Below are 26,534 nucleotides of genomic sequence, written 5' to 3' on the forward strand. Positions count from 1 at the left end.
AAGAGCATTTATTGTTGTTAATCAGTATTAGAGAACAATCTTCTTCGTTGTCATTGCATTTTTTTTTTCATTAATAAACTTATAGCTGTATACTTCAAGTCCTTTCTTTAGTCCTCAGAAGTATTTAATGATCTGTATTACTTTTACCCAAGATTGAACATAAAATTCCATAAGTGACATAAGATTATGTCTTTTTCAATATATCAATATTTACTAATTCCAAGAATTTTCATACTATTTCCAGGAAAGTAATGAACAGAAATATATTAAAAAGTATATTTCTGTTTTATTCCAAAAGCAGCTACTAGGTATACCTACATGCTCGTATGTATTATGCATTAAAAATGTCAATTTAATAACTTAGCAATATACCCAACTATGACACTATTTTTTTGATGTCGATTGTTCACATTTGGGAATAACGGTTATTACATTCCATAAAGGGAGCTGCAAATTTGTTTCGTTTTATTTATACCACGAATGTGGCAAACAAGCATACATCCCGTTTGATGGTCAAGTCCGAGTCAAAAGAACCAAGCTGGTATCCAGGAGCTCCAGCCCATGAAATCAGTACTCCATAAGAGGCCGGACTTGCGACTTGTACAATAATAGTCTTTACCTTAGACTGAAGTACGTCATTTATAAGTAAAATTAACGCTTTTGCTTCTACAAAATTTGTATACATATATTTTATGTTACAATATCATTATATTCTGCCAAGGTGATGATTAAATCCCGAGGTGTCGCTGACAGAACGAAACAACTAGCCGGCTCTGATAGTAAGATACCTGCTGGCCTTAACCTTGGTGGACAGTGCATGATGAGGATACAAAACTCTATTCTGTGAGTAAATATGGACTTTTTCATTCTGCCAGATATACCAAACGACTTGATGGCATGACAATTAAAAACATTGTTTTAAAAAAAATATTGCCATGTAATATAACCAAGAATTATTTTAATTAAAAGATAACTACTTAAAAATTTAAAATATATCTCAATTAGTTCCTCCATTTGGAAAATTACGATAGTGCAGACAAAAACAAATGCCTCTCTATTTGCGACGTGATTTAAAAATAGAGATTGCCTCTGACTGAATGAGAGAAGAACAATTACGATTTATTGAAATGCACCAACTCGTGCGTAAATCACTGCCAAACAAATTAATTTTACAATTGAATCTTTTTGCCGAGACTACGAGTAAATCCGTGTCTGCACAAAATAATAAGAATTTACAGTTTATTTATAACTAGCGACCCACCCTGGCTTCGCACGAAAAAATAGTAAATAATACGCCTACGTTACTGTCTGATAATATAGGTTACTACAAGTGAAAGAATTTATAAAAACAAATTAAGTATTTTTTGTAATTAATATCCAAACAAACATACAAAAAATTAAATCTTTTCTGTTTATAATATCAAAACATCATATAAGAAGATAATTTGTCCTCTAGCATTCAATTTTCTCTATCCCGTAAATCTGGCGTAAAGATTGCTAGATGAATAGAAAATAATATAAATATAATTAAAAATAAAAGCAAACAGTATTCAATTCATCTTTGGGTTACGGAAGTATAACCTAAATTTCTCACTCAAAAGGTTGACTATTCAAAACCACAGAGATCTGTGTATCCTTTGCACTCTGTTCTCTATTATCAATAATCCCTCCTCTCTCATCTATTTAAAAGACAGATTTCAACTCATCAAAGACTCCCATTCCCGTAATCTTCGTTTCACGCACAATTTTCTTCTCGAAAACACCATCAGATCATTCTGGATTTATGTTCAATTCGTTCACTGTTACTGACATAAATCTCTGGAATAGAATATTTGTGAATCTGCGCTTGTGATCGAGTAATCTTATATTAAAAAAAAATTGTTCAACAAATAAATACGCATTCTTTAAACTCATACAGATAAAAAATCTTGTATTTACAACTATTGACTACCTGTCTACTTGACAACGTCGAACTCGAAAATGGTTGATCTGACGTAAATGTAATTCCCAAGGGAGTTTTTATAGTACAAAAAGTTACGACTGCTTAGAGAAAAAATGGGAGGCACAAACTTCGAAGTAACAATCTACTTGGCATAGTAGTAGGGGTACAGGTAACGAAATTTGCTAACCTCTGAGTTTTCCGAATTAATTTTACAAACTATCTGAGCTTCTTCCATCATTTCGGCAACGCGAAGTTTTGATGACCGCTCGGTCGTAAGCCCAGAAGGTAAAGAAGACATAAAAACATTTTCTCTTAAAACAAGTGAACGTGATAAAAAGCAAATTATAAAATGAGTTTTTTACAAATCATGACTACCATAGAGCAAATAAATATACAATCTAAACATAGAAACTCCTCCTTTTTTGGAGTGAGTTAAAAACACTCCCAACTTTATAGCCTCCTCCGACATTTTTCTTTTTGTACGTATGTGTGTAACACGTGTCTATTGTAATACTGTGGCCGTACTTCAGTTTGTATTTAGCACATCTTTTTCGGACTTAAAAGCCTAGGAAGATGTTGCAATCAGGTGTATTTAAGAGGAGAAGAAGGAACGCGCTTACGCCAGAATTGGCTAGTGCCAGAAACCCCAGGATCAGGACCAGAGCTGTTAGCTATGAGCAATAACATGTTTACAATAGAGTACATATATGCCAATTTAAAAGGTTCAAGCCAATAAATACACCAATAGAAACATAAAGGAAGAAACTTGCTGACAACACAAAATATCTCTCTTCTTCGCAAACCACTTTAAACAAATTTACTATAATACATTTAATAAATCCATGGAACTGTTTAGACTACAAGTTGCGCCAAAAAAATTTATTATGTATTCTCGAAAACGAACCGTGCCCCCCCCCCCCCTCCTTCAGACTTTACACGGGTAGGTAAATAGAAGGCTAATTGTGAGTTTAAAAATAATATACAGTCCATGTTATACGCTTGTGCTCATAATATAGGTTTTTGTTTCAAAATATTTCTTAAGATGGGTTAAGTATTTTTTGTAGATTTAGATACAAACAAAAGAAATCAAATCTTTCCTGTTTATAATATTAGTTTAGACATATTTAGTATAAACATATGAATTATTGCTATACAATAAAATACCCTTTTTATACGACTTAAAAAGCAAGCAATTGTAGTAATTCTTAAACATCTTGTTTCTGCAGATTCTTCCGTCGACTGAAGCTACGTAACAACACGCACTTCCACATAGATTACATCCATAACGATCTACTAAACATGCAGTTAGAAACGAGGATATCACTGAACGACCTCCATCTTGTTGGCACTTACGAGAGATCCGTCACAGCCAAGGATCCCTCTATTTTATACTACACCCCTACATTTGGCGAAGTCGAGTAAGAAATATTGAAAATAATTTTCTGACTACTTAACCTGTTTTTTCAGCATTACACATCAAATTAGAAATAAAACCGTTTAATATCTAGTAACCACCTTAGAATACTAGCGAAGCTTGGCAAAGTCATCTCTTAGAATACGTATAGGTACGCTTTTTTAAGGGATATGGAATATAATCTATAATACGCTGGAATATAATCTTTAACACGCTGTTATGGATAAGTTTGCTAGATGTTTAAAAAAGTACAATATCAATCAATCTGTTTATTTTTTAAAGTGTAGAATACAGTTTTGTAAGGTATTTGTTTCATGCTCGCTATTTAATAAGGGTAAGAGGATGCCTGTTCTGGTGGGCGTGATTTTCTTGGAACGTAAATGTGGTTTTAGAAACATTAAGGGGAAGACATGAATAACCGGTAATTGCAACTACGAGGATAAGCAATCTATCACTGAATATACAATCTGTGACATCTAGAAATAACCTAAGTACCTAGTTTCATTAAGTAGGATAAGTGCGTAGTATTCGAACGAGTAATCCTAGAAGACAAAGAACGCAACCCCCTTTTTTTTTAAGTTTTGACAATGGATTATAGTGCGCCCAAAGTTAATTTTTGAATCCTGAGGTTGATTTGAGGCTCGTTTCTTACTTATAGGTTGGATGCTAACTGCTAAGATTTACTGTTATGTCGAATTTTTAATATAGTTGATAAATTTTGAGTTTTAACAGCATAACTAGGCACAGTTATTATTAGTATCGCTTCAATATCTATATATTAATTTCCTGTAGATATTTAAAGCGAAAAAAGGTCAAGACTCAACTTGATGTCGCTCAGACCAGTCCGAAAGTTATAATCATGTAGATGGAATTCATTTCGTAATTATATATTACACAAACGATTACACAAACAATAAAACAACAATAAAATATATATATATATATATATATATATATATATATATATATATATATATTGATAAATATTGGTATATATTACTTACTCTTAACTATAACAGTGGATAAATGACTCTAAATACCTTATTAAGGACTATAATCGTGACGTTAAACATGACAAAATACATTGTGTTGCCAGGCGTTAGAGAATTTATATTATTACATGGGTACCTGTTATGTATAATAGTAATTTCCTTATAGATAATATCCAGACTGTAGCGAGTCACAATATGTAGGTACAAAGTTGACTCTTCAAATTCTACACAGCTAGTAATCTGTCTATTTATTACATTAACTATAAGACTATCGGGAGTAACTTACGTAATGTTATTTAAATCGATGGTCTCGAAACTAGTCGAAAATTCTTGACCAAAACACACGTAAGTCAATCCAGTTAGTCTTATAGTTAAAGTATAATGTGAACTTACGAAACTTATTACCTGCAAAGGTAAGTAATAAGTTTCGTTAGTTATGTAAGTTAATATTTTTTTTATAGTTATAAATAGTTTATAATTGGAAATATTTTTCCAGATTCCTTCTAAAAGATGTACAATACAAAATGGAAGGCAGATATCGTTTGGTGCAAGACAGACTATACCTTGAATTAGTTATGTCATTAATTAAAGTCAACGATATACTTATGTTTGTAAGTAACAATACTATACAGTTACAAAGAACAACAAAATTTCTACTAGAAACATAACTTACTAATATAATAGAATTATAACTAGACGATATCTGTAAATGGGAGAGATGCCAAAACAATAAGTTTTAGAAATTTTATCAGTTCGTCAGTCTGCCTGTCTGTAGGTTTATTCCGGCATCATGTAAAAACTACTGCACCAAATTGGATACGGCTTTGATAGGCGTGTTCCTGAAGGTTAATCTTAAAATGTATGTATATTTTACCTTGATTTCTCATTTCCTACTTCTAAAATCTTCGCGTGGGAAGTAACCAGCAATAAGCTAGTTTAATATAATAGATACTTAATTCAATCCTAATATTTGAAAAAATATGTTTTAGTACACAAGCAAAACAGCCAAGAGCCCATCATTGTCCTTGCAACGCCAAAATATAGGTATGTTTTGATATTATAAGTTTTTTTTTAATAATTTCGAAATAATAATAAATGATATGAAAAAATATAATTTTCAATGACATAACTCACACTGTGGTCAGCAATAAATGATGGAAAGCCTGAAATAATAATGATTAATGACGATAACCCAGTAACCCTTTGGCAATATGACCCGATATCGTCCAATTATTATTTGTAATTTATATGTAGAAATAGTTGGTTATAATATATTTTATTTAGTTAATCTTTTTTACTTATGATACCTATGATATCATAAATACTAACAAATACATTGTTATGTTTAAATATAATCCAATGTGATGAAATTTGATTGTTAAATTATTAAAATTTGACAGTTTATACTTTAACAGCTATTTCATTTTATAATTATATTTTATTTTCTACTATTATTATGTTGTCTAAAACACGCCCATTATTAAGACGAATCCAACATCCTTATTTACTAAAATCTATTAAACAGTTTAGGCTACAGTTGTATATTAGGAAATATTAAGTACCACGCTTTCCTTAGCACACGGATAAAAGTGAATTGTATTTTACACATACAATCTTTTTACCAAGAATGTATGACTTAACAATTTATTTCATTTTTTCTGTAAACATTAGTATTAAACTTAATGTAGCTTACAAAAGATGGTATAAAAATTTTTGCAACTTTTGAACGAATCTCTAAAAATATAAATTTAAGAGTCACTTTACTTTTACTAATATATTGTGGCAAGCTTCTCGTAACATTTAGTGTTTGTTTCATTTCAATTAAACAAAAAAGTTAATTGAAATGTAATAATACGTGCTATTCTAGAAACGAGCTGCAGTTTTAAAATCATTTCCCTCTAACCAAACGTCTACGCGGTTTGAAATATTTACCTTCCGTAACAGCTACTGTTTAATACTTTTGTTTAAATATCAACGACTACAATCTAGCATGATTGCGATTTACCTGATAGTAAGCGACTACTGAAACCTGTTATGACTTCTATATGTTACACCTAAGACATCTCTTACGTTACAAACCCTTATATCATTAACTTCAATATAATATCCAGTAATTTCTTTAACTGTGCTCTTTCTTTAAACAGTAATACAGCATTCAGGCAAGGAGATTGGCAGAATTATTAGACGAAACAAACCGACTAAGACAATTCGTATTAAATTGCTGTGATATGCATTGGCATTTTCCCGTAGGTGTCGTAAGAGGCGACTAAGGCAACTTAATGGTTGAGAGATGAGCAAGACCGTCCCTCTGTAAACTGATGTTTGGTGATCCGAAGACCAACTGCGGTTGCCAACCTATCTGCTAAACGTAACAACTACTGGCAAAATCCCCCAAAGAGAAGCTTATGTTCAACAGTGGACAGTTAACGGTGTATCATCATTACTATTGTGAATTTATATTCATTATAAATTTGACAGAGGAGTTTCTGGACCGTCTCAAAGTGGACCTCGACATGTGGCTACGAGACTACTTCAACGACTATCTATTGAATTTCGGCCTGGCTGGCTCTGCCGCTAACGCTAAATTTCGGTAAGTCAGAGTTTAATACAACTTTAAGTCATTGTCGTATTATTACTCAGCAGCGTGCCCTTTGGCGATTGAAGTGCCCTGCTTTATACGAATAAGTAATCTATTGAACTATGGAAATATCAAAATTTACATAAAATTGACAACCGCTAAGTTTCTTGAATATCGACCGAATACAGCTAGATAAAAAGTAGGACAACCTCTACTACTTATATGCAGATTGCCTGCAAATATGATGAAAGAAATCGATGGATGCAAATGCCTTGAAACCGTTCTGTTTGTAAATTATTCTTTATTGAACACTAAAGAAGCAGCCAGGATTCGCACAGGTAGATAGATAGTTTGAAAATAATATATATCCTATATTACTCGCTGATAATGTTACTTTCTATACGTAAAATAATTTTTAAAATCGGTTGAGTAGATTATGAGTTTACCTATTACAAAGAAACAAACAAATTAAAATATCCTCTTTATAATATTAATAGGTATAGATGTAGATGAATGACTAAAAAATAATGTAAATCAAAAACTGTATATTTTATAAATTATATTTTAATATATTTTTAATATGATCGTTGCCTATTTAAAAACAGGCCCTCTAGACAAGCGGTAAACTAATCCTTAGATGGAATCATCACTAGTGAATTCTAAAGTTGGAATAAGACATCAGACATCGCTATTTCATTCCATCTTATAGTCTCGCTAGCGACAACGATTCTATCAATGTATACGTTTGCTACTTGTCTAAGGAACCTGAACTTAGATTTCCTAGTAAGAGAAACTATTATATAACATCTTCTTGAGTCATTATTGAGTTTTATCTTTAGCTTTACGGTGTGAACATTGTATAGTTTTCTTTCGGCTTCCCAAAGATTGACTGTATTGGTACCTCTATGGGATAAGTCCGCCATTGTATATTGAATCTTTTAATGTGTCCAATGTAAATTATGTATAATAAACATTTTACAGAACAACACAATATTCTATTTCGACTAACAAAAATATACGTCCTGACTTCATCCCCATCTACGTAATCCAAGCACAAACACATTCTTAATTATACAATACTATCAAACCTAAAACATACTACAATCATACATTATATTTATACATACATATCATACTACAATTGTACAACAATTAGTCGATGGAAAGGTTATCTTGAAAAGATTACTTTCAGCAACTCCATCGTTACATTTATTAATCGTCTTGCTTTTTCCCTATATTGTATAATGCAAATAGACTCATTCATACCTTTATTCATTCACAATTTAAAAACACTCATATCCTTCCCATACTACTAAAGTAATATTTTAAACTATTTTAAGGCAATACGATAAGAAGAAAGCGTTAATATTAAACGAATATGTGGACACCGCGTTATCGCTCATGAAACGACGTCTACACAAGTTAAAAGCCTCAGCTGTAAAATTACCCGCATTTTCAATATACTCCGTGAACGGTGTGGTAAGTTAGCCTGTGTAAAGTTTTAAATTAATGTTTCTAATTTTGATAACAATATTGACTTCGAACTTTTTGATTTTATTGCGCTTAAACCGAATTGACCTATATTTTTATCTAGATTTAGATCACAAGTAATGGGTTTGATTCTGAGATGCCATTTCTTTAAATTTATATCTATTTAAATTTTTAATTTAAAATCGCATCGAAATCTTTATTCTACTGACCAATATAAATGAAATTGTTATACATTTAGTTTATAATAGTCCATTAATCAGTAATTTTGCGAAACTATCAAATTAAAATATTAGATTAAGAGATACGCTTAGAGCAATGGCGTCTCAGAATCGACCCCAATATCATACAATATTCAAAAGTGAATAGGTTCTTCTGGCGATCTATATCATAAATATATAAGCGAGTACGAGTACATCCTATTTCAATCAGAATTTATATGAACGAGAATGATTTTGCAAAAATCTTATAACATTCTCATAAGACATTCATCATTTTCATCATCATCATATCAGCTTTTAATTGTCCACTGCTGAACAAAAGCCTTTTTAAGGGAGGTTTTGCAAGTAGTTGCCACGCTTGACAGGCGGATTGCTAACTGCAGTCAGGCTTTAGAGATGTTTTAAGAGGGACGCTGCCGCGCATCCCTCGCCCTCCCTTAGTCGACTCTTACGACACCCACGGGAAAGGAAGGGATGGCCTATTCTATGCCGAGACCACATGGCAATAAGACATTACTCAATTAAATACTTTACTGTTTTGCGTGATTCTAAATATTAAGTATTTGCGCTCTTAAAACAATACTACTAAATATAAATTTATTTTTTTCAATTCTTTTTTTTTTATTTATTCTTTTTTAATAGACATTGAAGTTAACAAATGGACGACTCCAAGGACTAGACAGCATGTACAGACGATCGGTTGCTACCGGCGCAAAAAGCGAAAAAAATCGTAAAGTGGACGCTGTTATTGGATTTAGCAATCTTAAGGTTAATTTATCAAAAAATTCATTTAAAACTAATAAATAAGAAACATTTTATATTCAGTGAGAAAAATAATGAAACATACTGTCCGTCCGCCTGATGGTAAATACCTGACAACCACACCCCATGAGTGCTTTCAATGCCAAAAACATATCTCATGAGTTCTCAACTTTAACCCATATATCATCGCGGTATTAATAATTACTTTAGGGGAAAAGAATTACAAGTAATGAGACCAGAGGGAGATTTTATAGAAAAGTTATTTGCTTGGATACCTCTGTCCCATTCGTGTTACAACCGTGAAGCAGTTGCGTTTGCATGGCTGTGTTTTAATTTGAAGGGTGGGATATGGCAATGAATTTATAGAATACAGATAAATAACACCAGAGTCCTCAGGAATGGCAATGCATGAGAGGTATCAGCGGCGAAACAGTATAGGTACTCTGTTATATTCATGGTATACTACTCATGTCTATAGGCGACGTTTATCACTTTCCACCAGGTGGGCCGGCAGCTTGTTTGTCATTCTTAGTTGTATAAAAAAATCTAACAGCCCTATTGCTGGCAAAGGTGATAATGAAGTGGTGACCCCGCCTGCGCTAACTAAATACGCTGGCGAGGCGCCAGTGAGAGATGATAGTTGAGAATGAAAAGGCAAGTCAGTTAGCTTAGAATACACCTGGAATTCAACACGATGGTTGCCAGGGGGGACCACGTGGAGGTCGACCTGATAGGGTATATTGCTAGCAATGTGACTGGTAGTCTGCATTACTAACAAACCCTTCCTCCTCCCCCTCCCCCCCTCAACCACTGTAGTTGATTCTTATCGAATTGTTTCCCATGGGCCAACTGACCTACTTTCATCCTCATCTGTCATCGCACTACTTGTGCTCCGTGAGCATACGAGCTCACCATTACCATTACTCTGATATTTACATTTCATTACAATTTTCAATTTATATATATATATATATATATATATATATATATATATATATATATATATATATATATATACATATATATATATATATATACATATATATATATATATATATATATATATATATATACATACATATATATATATATATATACATATATATATTATGCAATATTTACGCCTGTATACAAATATTACGAGTAAGTACTATTACTGAGAAGAGAATTCAATTAGTGTATCAGTCTACATATATTTTTATTTAGGTACATATTGACATTTCATTTCGAAGGATCTGCAATAAGATTCAAATACATTTGTATGATTATTATTCAGGTTATTGGAATGGGTAATGTGAATATCGAACCAATATCTATATATTGGGTTATTTTAGATATAGATGGCGGCAAAAAGGTCATCACCAATTTTGATATCACTCATATCAATCGGATATCTATTTTCGAATACGTTAACCGTCTGTTATACAATATTATTTTTTTTAATAACAGACTTGTAACATATTCGTTATTGGGCCAGTATATAGATATTTATTTATTTATTGGAAAACGTACAACTGAATTACAGTCAATAAATAATTAAATTTATATATTGTGACTAAATTGTATAGATATTGCCCACCCCTATCAGGTTATATACAACTATAATGCAGAGCTGACGACAGAAGCACCCCCACTAAGCGGTCAGCTGTTCTTGACCGCTGATGACCTCACCGCACGTTTGGGCATAATGATGGTTAAGAATTCAGAGACTGTCGACATACGTTTTGATTTCCTACGACAAGTGAAGTAAGAAAAAAGATATTATAGTACAATAATTTCGAGTTATTATCAATTTAAACCTATCTGAATAAATGTAATTGTATGTTAATACTCCAATTTGTTGATATAGAAAAAATGCAATACGAACAATCTGCTTTACTTTCTAGACAGTGTGTGTTAACAAAAGTTATTATATGCTTTATTCATATTAAAGTAAAATTAATGCTTTTCGTATTTGCAACAGATATTTTACTTTCGATGTATTTCAGACCAGAATCAATAATCGTAGAAGGACCAATCAATAGGATGATAACAAACTTCAGATATCTATTAGAACTCCATATAGTTGCCATGATGAGTAACACTATGCTTTATCAAATAAAACTGCTCAGCACTTTAACTAGATGCAGTAAGTTATACATTTAAATACTTATAAAACATACTTATAAATTACCTAATACTAATATATATATATTCTGCAATCTATTATAGAACCAAATTTTGTTGCTGATATTGATCCAAATGACATCAAATACCAAAACAGTAAAGAAACTAATGAAATTTATTCCGATTATAATCAACATTCAACTAATGATAATGATGAAAATAAAAGTAATGAAGGTAAAACAGGAGAAAAGAAAAATAATGATGAGGAATCTAAAGAACAACCTGCCTCTATTGAACAACTCCCGCAGAGGACTGAAGTTTTACCAGAAACAACAAAGACTGATGGGGAGAAAAAGCATAGGACAGAAAATAAGTCAAAAAGAAAAGAAGACCATATACCAGTAGAAACCAAAAACCAAACAGAAATTTCTCCTGAGGCTGATTTTGTCCTCAATAAACAGGATAGTATAGAAATGGAATTGCCTCCGAAAGTAGAATCTCATGAGGGACAAAGACAATCAATAAAATACGACGAAACATTTAGTATCAGTAAACTTAAATCGCAATAAAAATATATTGATCTTACATATTGTTTTGACGTCTAATCTAATAAATCATTTCAATACTATCTTTCTTTCACACAAAAATTAAAATGACCTTAAATATAGTATAATGTTTTTACTATTAATTGCAATTCTTTAAGCATAATAACTAATTAATGAAAGAAAAAAAAAAGAATTTCAAATCGAATTTTATTTCTTTATCTTTGCTAAACTTTTGTTCGTAAATATCTAGTTTCAAATCAAAGTCAAATTTGGCGCGTAATTTTACTGATCTGCTGAAAGTGGGCGGCGGAATACATGTTTCTTTTACAAAAATCATAATAACCGAATCGTAATAATTTTAACCCCTACTATAACAAATAACCAGCGATTCATGCAAAACTACCCATCATATTTTTAAACTTGATGATACAATTCTTCAAAACTCTTCAATTGATTTTCAGAATTCACAAAAATTAACGCAGCCATACTTCGCCAAGTTAAGATTTGAATAAAATTGTTACTTTAAGTAACAATTTTATTCAAACTTTAGCTTACCAAAATTGCAGGCATCGCTACAGTAATCATTTGCCATTAGACGAGCTGTATACTTGTTTATCACCTTCGTGATAAAGAAAATTGTGAGAATTCAATTTAAGGCAATTCACAAAATATTTTTAAATATATATTTTTTTACAACTGACAACCCACCACAAATAATGTCAAATTGACAAATCAACGAATGTTGTAAAATTAAAGAGATTACCCTATATTTTGGGTAAACAAATATATAATTTTGATATTAATTTAATTACCGTATGATTAGGTATAGATAAAATATATAATAATAATAGATCAGAATATGTAATGCAGCCTGGATAAAGGACACATCTTTTTTTATTAAATTAACGGTTAAAAATTTACGGTTTCACTTTGCATAATTCCGTGCAAAATTCTGCCTATTAATATCCCATATCTTTTATCTTTGTGCGCATTCCCCCTTAATTAAAGTTAAATTTATCACTGTAAATAATTGAAAATTATAACTCAGACTTTACCATACACTTATCCTGATACTCCTAATATATAGTTTAATGTTTCCTGTTATTATATATGTTATGTTATTATATGTACTATATCAATTTGATAATTAATTTTTTTCTACCAATATAATAATATGTATTGAAGTGTCATTATTTTAGCCTCCAGTCTTAACCAAAATGACATCGTCATAACTTTACATCTGACTCATAAATGTTGCATTGCTCATAATACACCATTATGTATTTCTAATCATAACATTACCAAAATAACCAATCCACATTAGTGACAGCCATTATTACTAATGAAAGAACAAAACCATTCGTATATAAAACATTATAATAGCAGATTATAATTGAGTTTCTGTATGATAATAATATTTCTTAGAAAAACAAACCTTAATTATGTATTCGGCCGCACATCTTTATTTATATTATATCATCATCATTTATATTATATATAATGTTTTAATTAATATTATGTATTGTAGTATTTTTTTTTAAGAAAAATACTGACTGTGAATATAGTTCATTTTGAAGAAAAACCCGAATGGGAATAACTTTATAAGTCATATATCCCTACATAAAATTTTTTTATATAAATTATTTTATCAATGACAAACATAAATACAACTAAAAAATTAAGACCAAGCATGAGGTAAAGTGAAATTAAATTTGACAACACAAGTATTAACTGTCAGTCAACTGTCAACCAACCAGTCACACTTCACACGTCACGTCATTTGATTGTTTTTTTACATGTGAACAATATTGCAATATGTTTTATTATTTTTTCATTAAAAATATACTAATATCATCCCTATATAAATTTTACTAACAATAATTAATTAGGTAATGTTTTAATCGAAATGACAGAAGAAGAAAATATTGATATCAACCAGCAATTAGATAATTTACTAACAAAAGTGCAGCCAAATCTTCAAGATGTTATCAAAAGAGTAAATATTTTAGATGTTTAAGTATCTTGACATCGCATTGAGCGCAATACAAATTCTACTAATCATATCTTATTTTGTTATTCAGAGTTTTACTAATGTTGCCTTGCAACAAACTAAAAATGGTGAACAAGTTAAACCTGATGCCTTGGAAGACACTTCATATTTCGCTAAAAATACACAAGTGTAAGTTTATAAATTATATTTTAAAATTTTGTTCTATAAGTATTTAAGGTCAATAGCAACGAAGTTCATAAGGGACAAACTTAGGGAAATAGGCTTTATTAATCGCAAAAACATTAAGATGAAAACCACACACACCAACTAATGAACATAGATCATACAATAGAATCTTACTATATTAATACATAATATAAACAAAGAAATAATCGACCCAAGCATAGAACAATCTACTGATATCTAATAGTAGTACAAATCAAAATTCAATTAATTGATTGCATGTGTTAATTTGTTAGTGACTTCATTTTGAAAGTATTTCTGTGGTAATCTTAACAAAACTAGGTTACATTTTCTTTAAGTTCTGTTGAAAAAGAGTATAGAATTGTAGAAGTAAAAGCTACCTATTAACTAACATATCACATAATTATATTTTTTTGTGTTATTCAAATGTATAGTTGAATTGAGAAAATTTTACTTTTCCATATCATATAAATTGGCTTTTTATTTATTTCAACTCATGTAAGAAAAAATTTCAGCAACCTCACTAGATTGGAACTAGTCAAAACACCAACATTCCACATGCAGACCCTGTCTTTAGACCTGAAGTCAATGGGACTAAAGTTACGCTGTTCATTGGGTGAAGTGAATGTAAAGGGATTGTACAGTGCATTTAATGAAAACTTATACAATCTTCTACCAGTTATGGCAGAAGGTCATCTATTGTAAGTACTTATATTTTTTTAAATGTAATGTTGAAAAAGAGTTTTTTTTTTGTTCTCCACTGTTCTAAATTTTTATAACATTGGCAGTGTAGCAGTTTTGTACACTACTTTTCTGCACATGTTGAAATTCAATCCTCACACAATACAAACACATCTGTTCATGATTATGTTAGTTTGCATTTTTTTGTTTGGAGTATTTATTATACTTTGTTATAGAAAAGTCAGTAGATTGAACTGTTGCACCTCAATACTCTGCCTACCCTATAATGGGTCTGACTTTAAAATACATTGATGCATATGTATATATATATATTAGTATTTAATAAAAATATTTATGCTCTGGTAGCTAACAAAATCGATTAAAAATTATATCCATATTTAAATATTGTATACACAAATATTGAAAATTTTGTAAATTTTAATTAATAGACTATTCTTATAGGTCTGTACTTGTGGTTTGAGGTAACTATACATATAAAAAAAATATTTTTCTTTATTATAATATCTGTCATTCATTATTATATATTAATAACTATAGAAATGTTGTAAAGAATTACTGAATATAAGTTTGTAACATATCTTCATTTATATTTTGTTGTGATTTAATACTTAACAATCTATTAAAATTAGTTCTGTACTTATTAACATGACAGAATTTCTCGACTTATGACTTTGTGAGTATTTTACTTGATTTCATTGTGATCAATTACTATGAACTGATTTTATAAAATTTTTTTTTTTATTCCCATGACAACTCTCATACTAATTTACTCAAGATGCAATTAATTTGTTAATATTGTATGTTGTTATTAATGAATAATAACCTAACAAAGTTACTATCAATTCATTTCTTAAAATCATTTTTAGAATGACATTGTCAAATGTCACTGCAGATGTGGATGTTGGCTTAGTGCTGGAGGATGATGCATACTCCTTTATTAACCCAGGAATAGATTTTACACATGACGAAGTTCTTGTAAAGGTAAGTTTATAGAACAGAATTTGACTTTTACCAGAGAATTTTTATTTAAGAATTTTACCAGACTTTGTACAAAAGTCGTTTGCTGAGATACCTCTGTCCCATTCCTGTTTCAACCGTGAAGCAGTTGTGTTCGCATAGCCGTGTTTCAGTTTAAAGGGTGGGGTATGGCAGTGTATTTACAAGGTACAGAGGATTCCTCAGTCAGTACACCTGAGTCCTCAGGGATAGCAACTCATGGGGGGTTTCACGGGCAAAACAATATACTCAGTTATGTCCATGGTACTGCACATGTCTATAGACAATGGTTAGTATTTTCCATCAGATGGGCCATCAGCTTGTTTGCCATTCTATTTTGTATACAAAAAAAAAAACAAAAAAATACTAATTATGAAGATTTTTTTTATACTATGTATACATGGACATCAATATATGGGCGTCGAAGTATATTGTATGATGTATAGTGTTCATAATTAACCAGTGATTACCACTGAACTATATGCACTTCAATTAATCATTGAAACAATCATTAATTAAATCCTTATTTATAAAATGTTACTGATTATATGTAATATGAGACTGCATGAACAGTATTTCTGTTTGATAAGTTATGTAAATTCAGCGTTAGTATATTTTTATCGTAATTAACGATATCAAATATTTGTTTGAATACAAACTATTACCAGTACTAAACAAATAGAAATTACAGACTGGATTTATTATTTTATGAACTAGAATTTGATTATTCTCAAAGTGAGCAGTAGCTAAAAATAGTTTTACAATCTGTTTTATTTGCAAATAAAATAGTTTCTAAAACTAACAACCCTTAGCTTCGTACGCGTAAATTAGTATATAAAATATTCTATGTGCTATATTAGACACATGCATATGCTATATTAGACACACACACACATACAATTACAATCTTTTGTATTCTATTATATACTAATAATATATCTACAAAATTGCGTTTAAATTTGTTCAGTAGTTTATCCGTGAAAGAGAAACAAACATCCAGCCATCATTACAAACTGCGAAAATAATTATATTAATAACATTTAAACTGCCAAACAAAAGATAATGTATAATGTAATAAAAAAAACATTGATGCACATGGATCCCTTATGTGTTACATTTTCTTAGGACTAAGATGTTGTGCCTCTTTGGCATATAATTTTAATGCCTACGCCATGTAATGTCATGTCATCTATTATCGATATTGACGTCGTTAAAAGGAATATTAAATATATATCAAACATGAAATAAAATAAATTACAGAATCTAGCCAAGTCCATTATTTTTGTTAAGATATCCTTATTGTCATAGCTGTCATGGCCTTCGCCACAAAGAGGCGGTGGATATGAATTTGCTACGACTGAGCAGCTCGCAAGACATATCGGTAAGTCTAGAATTAACACTAACCTAAATTTTTAGTATTGGTACTATCGTAATACTTACGTATTATATGATATGTGATATTACCATAAGTACACAGTCTTATGAGACCAGTTGAAAATCAATCAGAGAATCATAAACTATATTTTCATTTTTTGGAACACTCAATAGAATGACTTTAAATAATGGTAAAAATTTAAACCAAAGCTAATACGTAGCTCCAATTATGATTTTAAAAAAATTTTATACTGTATAATTGATTTGTAACTTATTATGTTTTTTTTTTTCTTTTTATCAATACGGTATTCGTGATAGTCATTTTATCTATTCGTAATTTTTTTTTGTTGTAAACTTTAAAAAAAAGCCATAACTGTATTTTTGCTCGTTCTTCTCAGCTAAAATTTCATTTCGAAGTAGGTAGTAGTTTAATAAAAAAATTGCTATTCAACAATGCTTATTATTAAGTTTACTTGATATAAATGATTACATGATGAATAAAATCGAATTTGAATAGTTGTCTTCTGGGTAAGAGTGTTTAAGTCTTATTGTCATTTTCAATCAAAAGCGAATTCACCATCTAATAATCAGAACGAGATTTTTGTTATAATATTTTTTTTATTCTTTTTTTTTTAGATGACCTTCCTTTAACAGCGGCGATATCATTACCTCTTTATACGCTACTCAGGGAGAAACTACAGAGGCACCTTGCACTTGTACTGAAACAGTCCACCAGCGTCTCGGAAGTGGTATGCTGCAACCCTAGCCTGCTAGAAGCTTACAGGTACTTGCCACGTTATCTCACAATGTCTTAGTGTAGTCAATCAGTCTTCAAGATATTTTGATTATAGCTAGCATTTGGAGAGAAGGACATAGGCTAGGAATAAAAAGTATCCCAATTATTCTACATAACCTAGTCATGCGAACGTAGTCAGGTGCATAAACTACGAAATAAATAAATTGTCTGAAACTAGTAAGTCGACCGAAACCATTGAATGCCGTTAACAGGTTCTAAAAACAATTTGTATGCACTTTCTTCAGGCAAGGACGCCTGGCAACTCACGATTGTAGGTCATTGGCTCCGAGCTGCGACCTACAATGTAATTCGACCGTAAATTTTTTATTATTTTTCCTTCGTTATCCAATGCCGCGATACAAAAGCATGCCTTTAGTAAGTGCTATTGATAACGTTTATTTTATATTTCTATTAATTCGTGTCCGACTTATTTCAAACTCAATAGGAGCCCTTATTCATGAGCGCGGTTCACAACTATGTAGCGAGTAGCTCTAAATTTAAAACATCAATAAATAATTACAATACTGTATGACTCACGATAGTTATTATTTTTCAACAATAGCAAGTCTTTAATTTTGTTTGTCGAGTCGGGTAAAAACTAGCTATTATAGTTTTTACCCGACTCTTTATCTACTTAGCGAGGATATGTTAATTGATCAGTATGTCCTTCTTGATCCCAAAGTCTACAGTAAACCTCCAACCAGTATCGAACACGAAGAACAAAGTGACTTTCTCTTTTATAATATTCATTATCATCATATCGGCCGTTAACTGCCCACTGCTGGACATAGGCCTCCCACTATTGAGGAGTTTTGACAGGAACCACGATTGGCAGGCTGGTTTTTTTTTTAATGAATGATAATGGAATGGTTATCCCACCCGCGCTATCGGTATACACCGGCGGCCAGTGAAGGATGATAGGTGAGGATGAAGTAGGTCAGTTAGCCCATCGTGACGAATTCAACAAGAATTGTACACGATGGTTTCCAGGGGGAACCACGTGGAGGTCGACCTAATAAGGCATATTGCTAGCAATGGGGCTGTCAAACTCCATTGCTAACAATCCCTTTCCCCTCCTGGCAGACGGGTTGGCAACCGCAGTTAGGCTTTGGTAAGGATCTAAGAGGAACGCTGCTGTCAATGCCTCGACCGTTAAGTACCCTTAGTCGCCTCTCACGATACCTACGGATAAAAAAGGGGTAGCCCATTCTATTCCGGGACCACACGGCAGATATATCGTATGACGGGTTTAAAATGGTGTCGTGTCGTTCTACTATAAATTTATCTAATTTAAAAATACCCATTATGCAAAACTCACCTGTTTGTTTGTTATTTTACAGCGCCATGGTGGATAGTCTAGCGAAGAAGGGCAACAAAATTATAGACATGGTCCTGATCGACGTTAGGAGGATACTATTTCAAACCCATACGGAAGTACTCGAGCTACCTCCTCTCCACGCAACGTTTATGCACAAGGTAATTAATCTCTTAATGGACTCCCGCTATAGAAGTTCGCCTAATGTACTCATGTTGTATATATATATATATTTTATACAACTTAGAATGGCAAACAAGCTGACGGCCCACCTGATGGAAAGTGGTAACCGTCGCCTATAGACATGAGCAGTACCATGTACATAACAGAGTATACTGTTTCGCTCATGATACCCCCCCTGCGTTGCCATTCCTGAGGACTCAGGTGTTATTCCTCTGTACCCAGTAAATTCACGCCATATCCCACCCTTCAAACCGAAACAGCCATGCAAACACAACTGCTTCACGGTTGAAACACGAATGGGACAGAGGTACCCAAGCAATCGACTGTCATCATCAATATCAATATATAAATCATTTATCAATATCCACGAATGTTATAAACATAAAAGTGAAATTAATTAAATTTCTCACCTCTTACCGCCTTCAGACTCAATTTTGACATGATGTCTAGCATAAAAAAGGCATAAACTACTTTTTACCTTAGTCAATGTTTATGTCCCGGAATAATATGAAGTTTTTAGTAAAAACCCTAAAAGTAAGTGGTCGCCTACAAACACAAACAGTTCTATAGACATAACAGTGTCCTGTATCGTCCACGCGTTGCCATTCCTGAGAACTAAGGTGCCTTGTTATGCCTTGTACACTGTAATTTCACTGGCATATCCCACCCTTCAAACAAAAACATCCTTCCTCTGGTAAACTTGGTAAATAAATATTACTATTAAATATCGTAAAAATTTTATATTTAAAGGTTGGTAAAATTCATAAAAACATATTTCCCTAGCGTAACACATCTAATATGCTTGCATACGATATAATATTTCTATGATATTTATTCTTTCTTTCTAAAATTTTGAAAACTACCCATAAAAACGTAAGTCTCGTTTTACTTTTTCCTCTACAAACTGTTCTTAGCTGCTAATTTAAATATTTTACTGCCCCAGACCATTAATGTCGGGTCAACTAACAGGTAATAATATTATATCTCTTTACAGATAGGTTCAATATCGTTTATAGGCAAATTCGAAACGGACACTGGCTGGGTGAAGAACTTGGCGACTATTAATAGGATAAATGATGTTAGCGTTAGCAGAATAGACGACGCGACCACTAGCTTCCGTGTCACGCTCAGGATAAAGGATTTACAAGTAAGTGGAGACCTCAAAATACATGATCAGACTCTATGAAAGATATAACCAGAAAGTTATTGCAAACTGTGATAAATTGAAATAGAAATTAATGGAAAAAAAAAATTCAAATGATGTGTATGATAATTTTTTTTTTATTTGGACATAGTGAAATGTGATAGAAAAATAAATGTCACCATAACATAAATCTTTGTATAACTCTTAACTAGTTCTTAGGGTTTTGTACCAAAAAGGAACCCTTATAGTGTAAACTGTCTGTCCGTCTGTCTCAGTTACAAATTTGTAACTTAGAATAATTTTTGATATTGTTAGCCCACACAAAACTGCTCACAAAAAAAATTACCTTACTAGATTTTAATGGATGAAAATAGAATGGCAACCCCGCCTGCGCTATTAGTATACATTGACAGTGCACCAGTGAGGGATGATAGGTGAGGATGCTGTAAATCTGCCTATTGTGACAAATTCATCAATAATTAACCACGATGGTTTCTAGGGGGGAACCGTCTGGAAGTCATCTTTTAGGGTATATCGCTACCAATGGTGCCACTAGTCCCTATAGGTTTACAATCTTTTTCCCCCGCAGTCCGACTTTTTTATTTTTTAATCGGTGATAACGCAATAGGAACCCCGACTGCTCTAATGGTGTACGCTGGCGAGGTGGCAATGAGAGATGATAAATAAGGATGAAAAGGCAGGTCAGTGCAAGCATCAAACCAGCAGCACTAGAGAAGCTAGCAGTTGGTCCATCGTGATGAAATTCACAAGAATTAACCACGATGGTTTCCAGGGGGAACCGCGTGAAGGTCGACCTGATAGAGTGTATTGCTAGCAATGGGGATTTTAGATCCTCATCCTTTCCTCTCCATATTTAGTAAATAAGGTAACGTTACGTTTATCATCAGGTGGGATACGATGAGTACCGCATGAAGGCGATGGGTGTTTCTTGCTCGGGGCGGTTGGCAGCGACGCTGGGCGGCAGCGCACTGCACCTAGCGCTATCAGTGGGGCTCACGCGCTTGGAGCCCTACGCACAGCTGGACGACTTGCGTCTGCAACAGATGGAGTATGTATTTCTTTTTTTTTTGTCTGTGTATATATAAAGTTAATTGAACAATATTATTAAAGTAAAAGTAAAGGCCAAATTAAAAGTACCCGTAACCGGTGAGCGTGTATGAAAGGATTGATGAATGTGGAAGAAACAAAAGAGGTTTGTTTGAATCGAAGCATTTGGCGTTCCATTGTTTCAGCCTACCTTAATGGGTAGCCTAAATAGTCAGGCGTGACAGATATGTATGTATGTATTATTTAATAGTTTAATGAATTTCTTTTTTTCTTAAATTGACGATAACGACTTAGCTATTTGGTTTTTAACATGCCAACTAATAGGGACCCCACGGTTTATATGGACTATAAGCACTTCAAGTTGCGCATACGCACACCTATTTATTATTGCAACGCCATGAACCTTCACGTTATTCAGTTGATGCTGCTGAATAGTCTACTATTTGATACACAGTTCGACGTGTCAAATTCCTTTTACAAGAAGCGGATTGATTTTGCTTACTCCTGTCTTGTCAACTAGTAGAAAGCCGGCTGATCGTGTCGCCTGGAAGCCACTACCATGTTCCTGTATTGTTTTTTTTAATAGGTGATAATGGAATGGTAACTCCACCTGCGCTATCGGTATACGCTGGCGAGGCATTAATGAGTGATGATAGGTGACAATGAAAGCAAGTCAGTTAGCCCATCATGATGAATACACCTGCAATTCAGCACAATAGTTTCCAGGGGGGCCACGTGGAGTGACTGGCCACTGATAGACCGCATTACTAACAACCCTTCCTCCTCTAGGTCGACCTGATAGGGTAGGTATATTGCTAAGAATGGGTTCATTAGACCCCATTACTAATGTGCCTACATGTAATATTGCACAATGATTATTCATAATTTCAAAGCGAACTTTGCACCGTTCCCTAATTTGTAAGTGGCCTTAATTAATCAACATAACTTGAATGTTTTATCTCATACACACTCGCGATACAAATTCTGTGCTAGGCAGCCCATTCAATATACAAGTTTATATTTTATATCTTGAATTATTCTCGTTATTTACGAGTACCACATCCACAAACCGCATCGAGTCTTCTAAACAATATCAGCCAAACTAACAATGGTTGCCCCCCTGGTGGCGGTGTCGTTGCAGCGGCATGGACGTGCACGTGACGGGGCTGGGCCCGCTGAGCGGCGCGGCGCGCGGCGTGGCGGCGTGGGCGCGCGGGGCGGCCGCCGCGCACGCCGCGCCCGCGCTCGCGCGCCGCCTGCACCGCGCGCTGCACCGCGCGCTGCACCACCTGCCCGTGCGCCACTGCAACACTGCGCTTAAAAACAACTTATATGACTAAAACATTAAGGCAACCTTATAGATAGATACTCTTTATTGTTTCCTCTAAAAGATTACAACAGTAAACCTATTAAAAATATAAACAATTACAAGAAATAATCACAATGAGAAAACAATGGGCGACCTTATCGCTGAAAGCGATCTCTTCCAGCCAACCTTTGGATGGAGAGGAATAATTATAAACAATTTGATGATGAAAAATTCTGTATATTCTTATAAATATATTATATCAGTATCTATATATATAAAAAAAAAACAAATATTTTTCTACTATTAGTAATATCGGATGGTGAGACGACCCACCAAATAGAAAATGGGGAATAAGTAGTATTTTTATATGAAACTAAACAGAGTGATTTCCTTAACTTTTTACGTCCAAGCATACTAAGTCTTCCATATTAATAGTTCTACAATGATTCACGTAGTAGTGTTAATTTATACCCATATCATAAAAACACATTGTTTCTAAGCTATGCGTTGATTGATCAGTTTATCTTCATGACGTATTATAATTACACACTTGACATTTTCCACGACTACATACGAAGCTTATTATCTTCTAATCCCATAGGAATCTCGAAAAGCCTGGTTTGAGTTTCTCACCTACAGTATTTACTAAATCTTTGTGCATTACAAACCCAGCAGTTTCATCAGAATTTTATTTCTTCTTTTATTAAAGACTAGCTTTTGCTAGTTAGTTCGTACACGTGACTTTTGGAAGTAAGTGGATTTTAAGATAGACCTTCAAAAACACAATAATAATAATAATAAATAGATTTATTTTCTCTTCACAATTTATCACAATGAGATAAAATGAGACATGCTTATATTAAAGTAAATATGCCAACCATATTTGATTTAGTGCAACAGTTTTTTCTTGATACTGGACAGACAAAAATTCCAAGAATTTTATTGTAATAGTAAGATTGACATGTTTTGCCATTATTTTTATTTGTACTATGTAATTTAATATTATTATAATATATTCACTGCAAATATGGAATTCAATGCCATATTAAAAACCTAAATAGTAAAATGAATTATTTACATTTTTCTTATAAATAAGACTTATCGATAAATCAATCTGTGACATCTTTTCTGAATTTTGTATAATTTTGCATAATAATATGTAATGAAGATTTTGATAATGATTAATTAAGCCAAGTTACATGTGTGTAATTTATTATGTAACCTTATAATTGTTTCATTTAAATTATTGTTGTTACCGTAGCAATAAATAATATTATTAGTCACGATTATTTATTCGTGTTATAAAAAGATTTTTTTTTAATTATGTTACCTTTATTTAAAACTATGTAAGTTAAATTGTATGCTAAATTTACTATGTACAGAATACAAAGAATTTATTTTAAGTGCAATTAGACAAATAGAATCCTTGTTCTTTGTATTTCTTTCTTTTAACGTCCATTTCAAGAGCGTTCTAAGGCCATTTATGCGTGAATGCATTTGCAAGCTTCATTGTCCAATTTATATGTACCTTAGTAGATATATAAAAATCTCTAGATTGATTCATATACAAATATAAAAATAACTAGTAAGCATAGGACAAGGCATGTGCACTCCATACATGCCGTGTCCTATGCAATACAACATATGTATATAACAGTTATCGTAAATATGAAACTAAATATCCATATATTATATTTTAAAAAATTTTGTAAAAATATTCTGCTCGTATGTTCGTTACAAATGACATTGGATGATTTGAAATTAGTGCACAATTAAGGTAATACAGTACATCTAAGTTTTTTATATATCAATGTAAGTACCCCCACTGTATGGATGTGTTCCTTTATCTAGATAATTTAATAGGAAACTTATTGTAATTATATACTAAGTGAATATGTTAATTTGAAATCCACCTTATAAGCAATTCTTTTAGTGAAATCGAACGCTATGAAAATTTTTACTAAGCAATAAAATATGTTATTGAAATTTGTTACATTAAATTAAGTAAAGGATTTTTTTTTTTGTAACTGACGCAAGTTTTATATTGGTTGTGTTCTTTTGATCTATTAAGACTGTTGTACCATACTATACATACAAGTTGTTAAATAAAATGTTTTTCATATTTAAATTGCTTTGTTACTTATTCCGTTTGCATGAAACACACGTTGAAAGAATTATTTCAAATTGAAATGGTGAGAAAAAAATGTATATTTAATACTAAATATTATTAAAACTAATAAAAAAAACTAATGTACAAAAGGTAATGGCATCAATCAGAGTTTATATATATATATATATATATATATATATATATATATATATATATATATATATATAAACTCTGATTGATGCCATTACCTATACAGCACCAATTGCAGTGAAATAGAATTGTTAAATTGTTGTTGGATTGGCCATTAACTGTCCACTGCTGAACATTGACCTCCCCAAAGACTGTCATAAGGAACGAGGCCATTCCTAATAACAGTTTACCATAAGGGAATTTTGCCAATAGTTGCCACGCTTGGCAAGCGGGTTGGCAACCGCAGTTTAATTTTTGATAATTTTTTAAAGGGCGCTGTTGCTCATCCCTCCACTATAAGCTCCCTTAGTCGCCACTTACGACACACGGAAAAGGAAGGTGTCGCCTATTCTATTTATTTAGGTATTTGGAATTTATAAATTATCATACATCACTAAATTCGTGCTGGCTATAAATAGAACCCTATACTCTTTTTTCATCAAATAGTCGTACATTACATTGGCATTTATGTCATTTCAGAAGAATGCACTGTGGATATCTATTTCTAGAATTTACATGAGATTAATACACTTATTCTATGGTTGTATATACCGTATAATGTTATCAATATATTTGTGGTGTCATACATAATTGAATACATACACAAAAAATAGATACACGTAAGTCGATTCGGTTATTTTTACAATTAAAAAGTACTAATTCGATTTTACTGCGTGGAAAAAAAACGGAGGCTTAAATCCTCACAAAAATAATGTGAAAAAAACGGAGGCTTAAATCCTCACAAAAATAATGTAGAACCAACACGAGAGTGAACCTTATTAATAACAAAAATAATCATCAAAATCGATTTAGAATCGGCGACGATATTGCGCAATATACAAAAGAAACTTACAAATTGGAAAACTCTAAAGTCTCTTAACAAAACGGGTATAATAAAAGTGCAATCAATAGATTTACGAAACTGTTGGCACCGAATACAGTCTGCCTAACTCGTAAGGGACTTAGCATAATGACCAATAAAAATTTATTTTCAATAAGGCTTTCATTTAAATAGTGAAATGAAAGCTGACTTGACTCTACTTGATATTTCACTCTATGGTAAATAGTTGACGAGATATGGTATACCTAATTAACGTGGAATGTTT

At 32.2% G+C, this 26,534-nt stretch overlaps 2 protein-coding genes across 2 annotated transcripts in view; both read left to right on the forward strand.

The window, feature by feature from the left end:
- The window catches only part of LOC113520802 (uncharacterized), a 31,972-nt gene extending 19,884 nt beyond the window's left edge, over positions 1-12,088 (forward strand). The window contains exons 4-13 of the mRNA XM_026906210.3: positions 722-843; positions 3,169-3,360; positions 4,845-4,959; positions 5,338-5,392; positions 6,827-6,938; positions 8,267-8,405; positions 9,278-9,403; positions 10,986-11,143; positions 11,386-11,525; positions 11,609-12,088. Coding sequence (XP_026762011.2) covers positions 722-843; positions 3,169-3,360; positions 4,845-4,959; positions 5,338-5,392; positions 6,827-6,938; positions 8,267-8,405; positions 9,278-9,403; positions 10,986-11,143; positions 11,386-11,525; positions 11,609-12,072 — 1,623 coding nt within the window. The 3' untranslated portion in view covers positions 12,073-12,088. The remainder of the gene's footprint in view (positions 1-721; positions 844-3,168; positions 3,361-4,844; positions 4,960-5,337; positions 5,393-6,826; positions 6,939-8,266; positions 8,406-9,277; positions 9,404-10,985; positions 11,144-11,385; positions 11,526-11,608) is intronic.
- Positions 12,089-13,799: 1,711 nt separating this feature from the next.
- LOC113520805 (uncharacterized) lies at positions 13,800-25,257 on the forward strand. Its single transcript, XM_052897372.1, has 10 exons — positions 13,800-14,044; positions 14,130-14,227; positions 14,758-14,943; positions 15,811-15,925; positions 17,249-17,321; positions 17,951-18,098; positions 19,451-19,586; positions 20,603-20,755; positions 21,661-21,821; positions 22,962-25,257. The coding sequence occupies exons 1-10, from the start codon at positions 13,955-13,957 to the stop codon at positions 23,158-23,160; spliced, it is 1,359 nt and encodes a 452-aa protein (XP_052753332.1). The 5' UTR covers positions 13,800-13,954; the 3' UTR covers positions 23,161-25,257.
- Positions 25,258-26,534: the final 1,277 nt, after the last annotated feature.

Source organism: Galleria mellonella, unplaced genomic scaffold, assembly GCF_026898425.1.
Source record: "Galleria mellonella isolate WM207_F2 unplaced genomic scaffold, CSIRO_AGI_GalMel_v1 utg36, whole genome shotgun sequence".
NCBI classification, from domain to species: domain Eukaryota; kingdom Metazoa; phylum Arthropoda; class Insecta; order Lepidoptera; family Pyralidae; genus Galleria; species Galleria mellonella.

Coding starts and splice junctions, on each gene's coding strand:
- LOC113520805 (XM_052897372.1), top strand. CDS start 13,955: ATGACAGAAGAAGAAAATATTGATATCAACCAGCAATTAGATAATTTA. Junction 14,228..14,757: donor TTCGCTAAAAATACACAAGT/GTAAGTTTATAA, acceptor AAAAAATTTCAG/CAACCTCACTAGATTGGAAC. Junction 18,099..19,450: donor AGCCTGCTAGAAGCTTACAG/GTACTTGCCACG, acceptor GTTATTTTACAG/CGCCATGGTGGATAGTCTAG.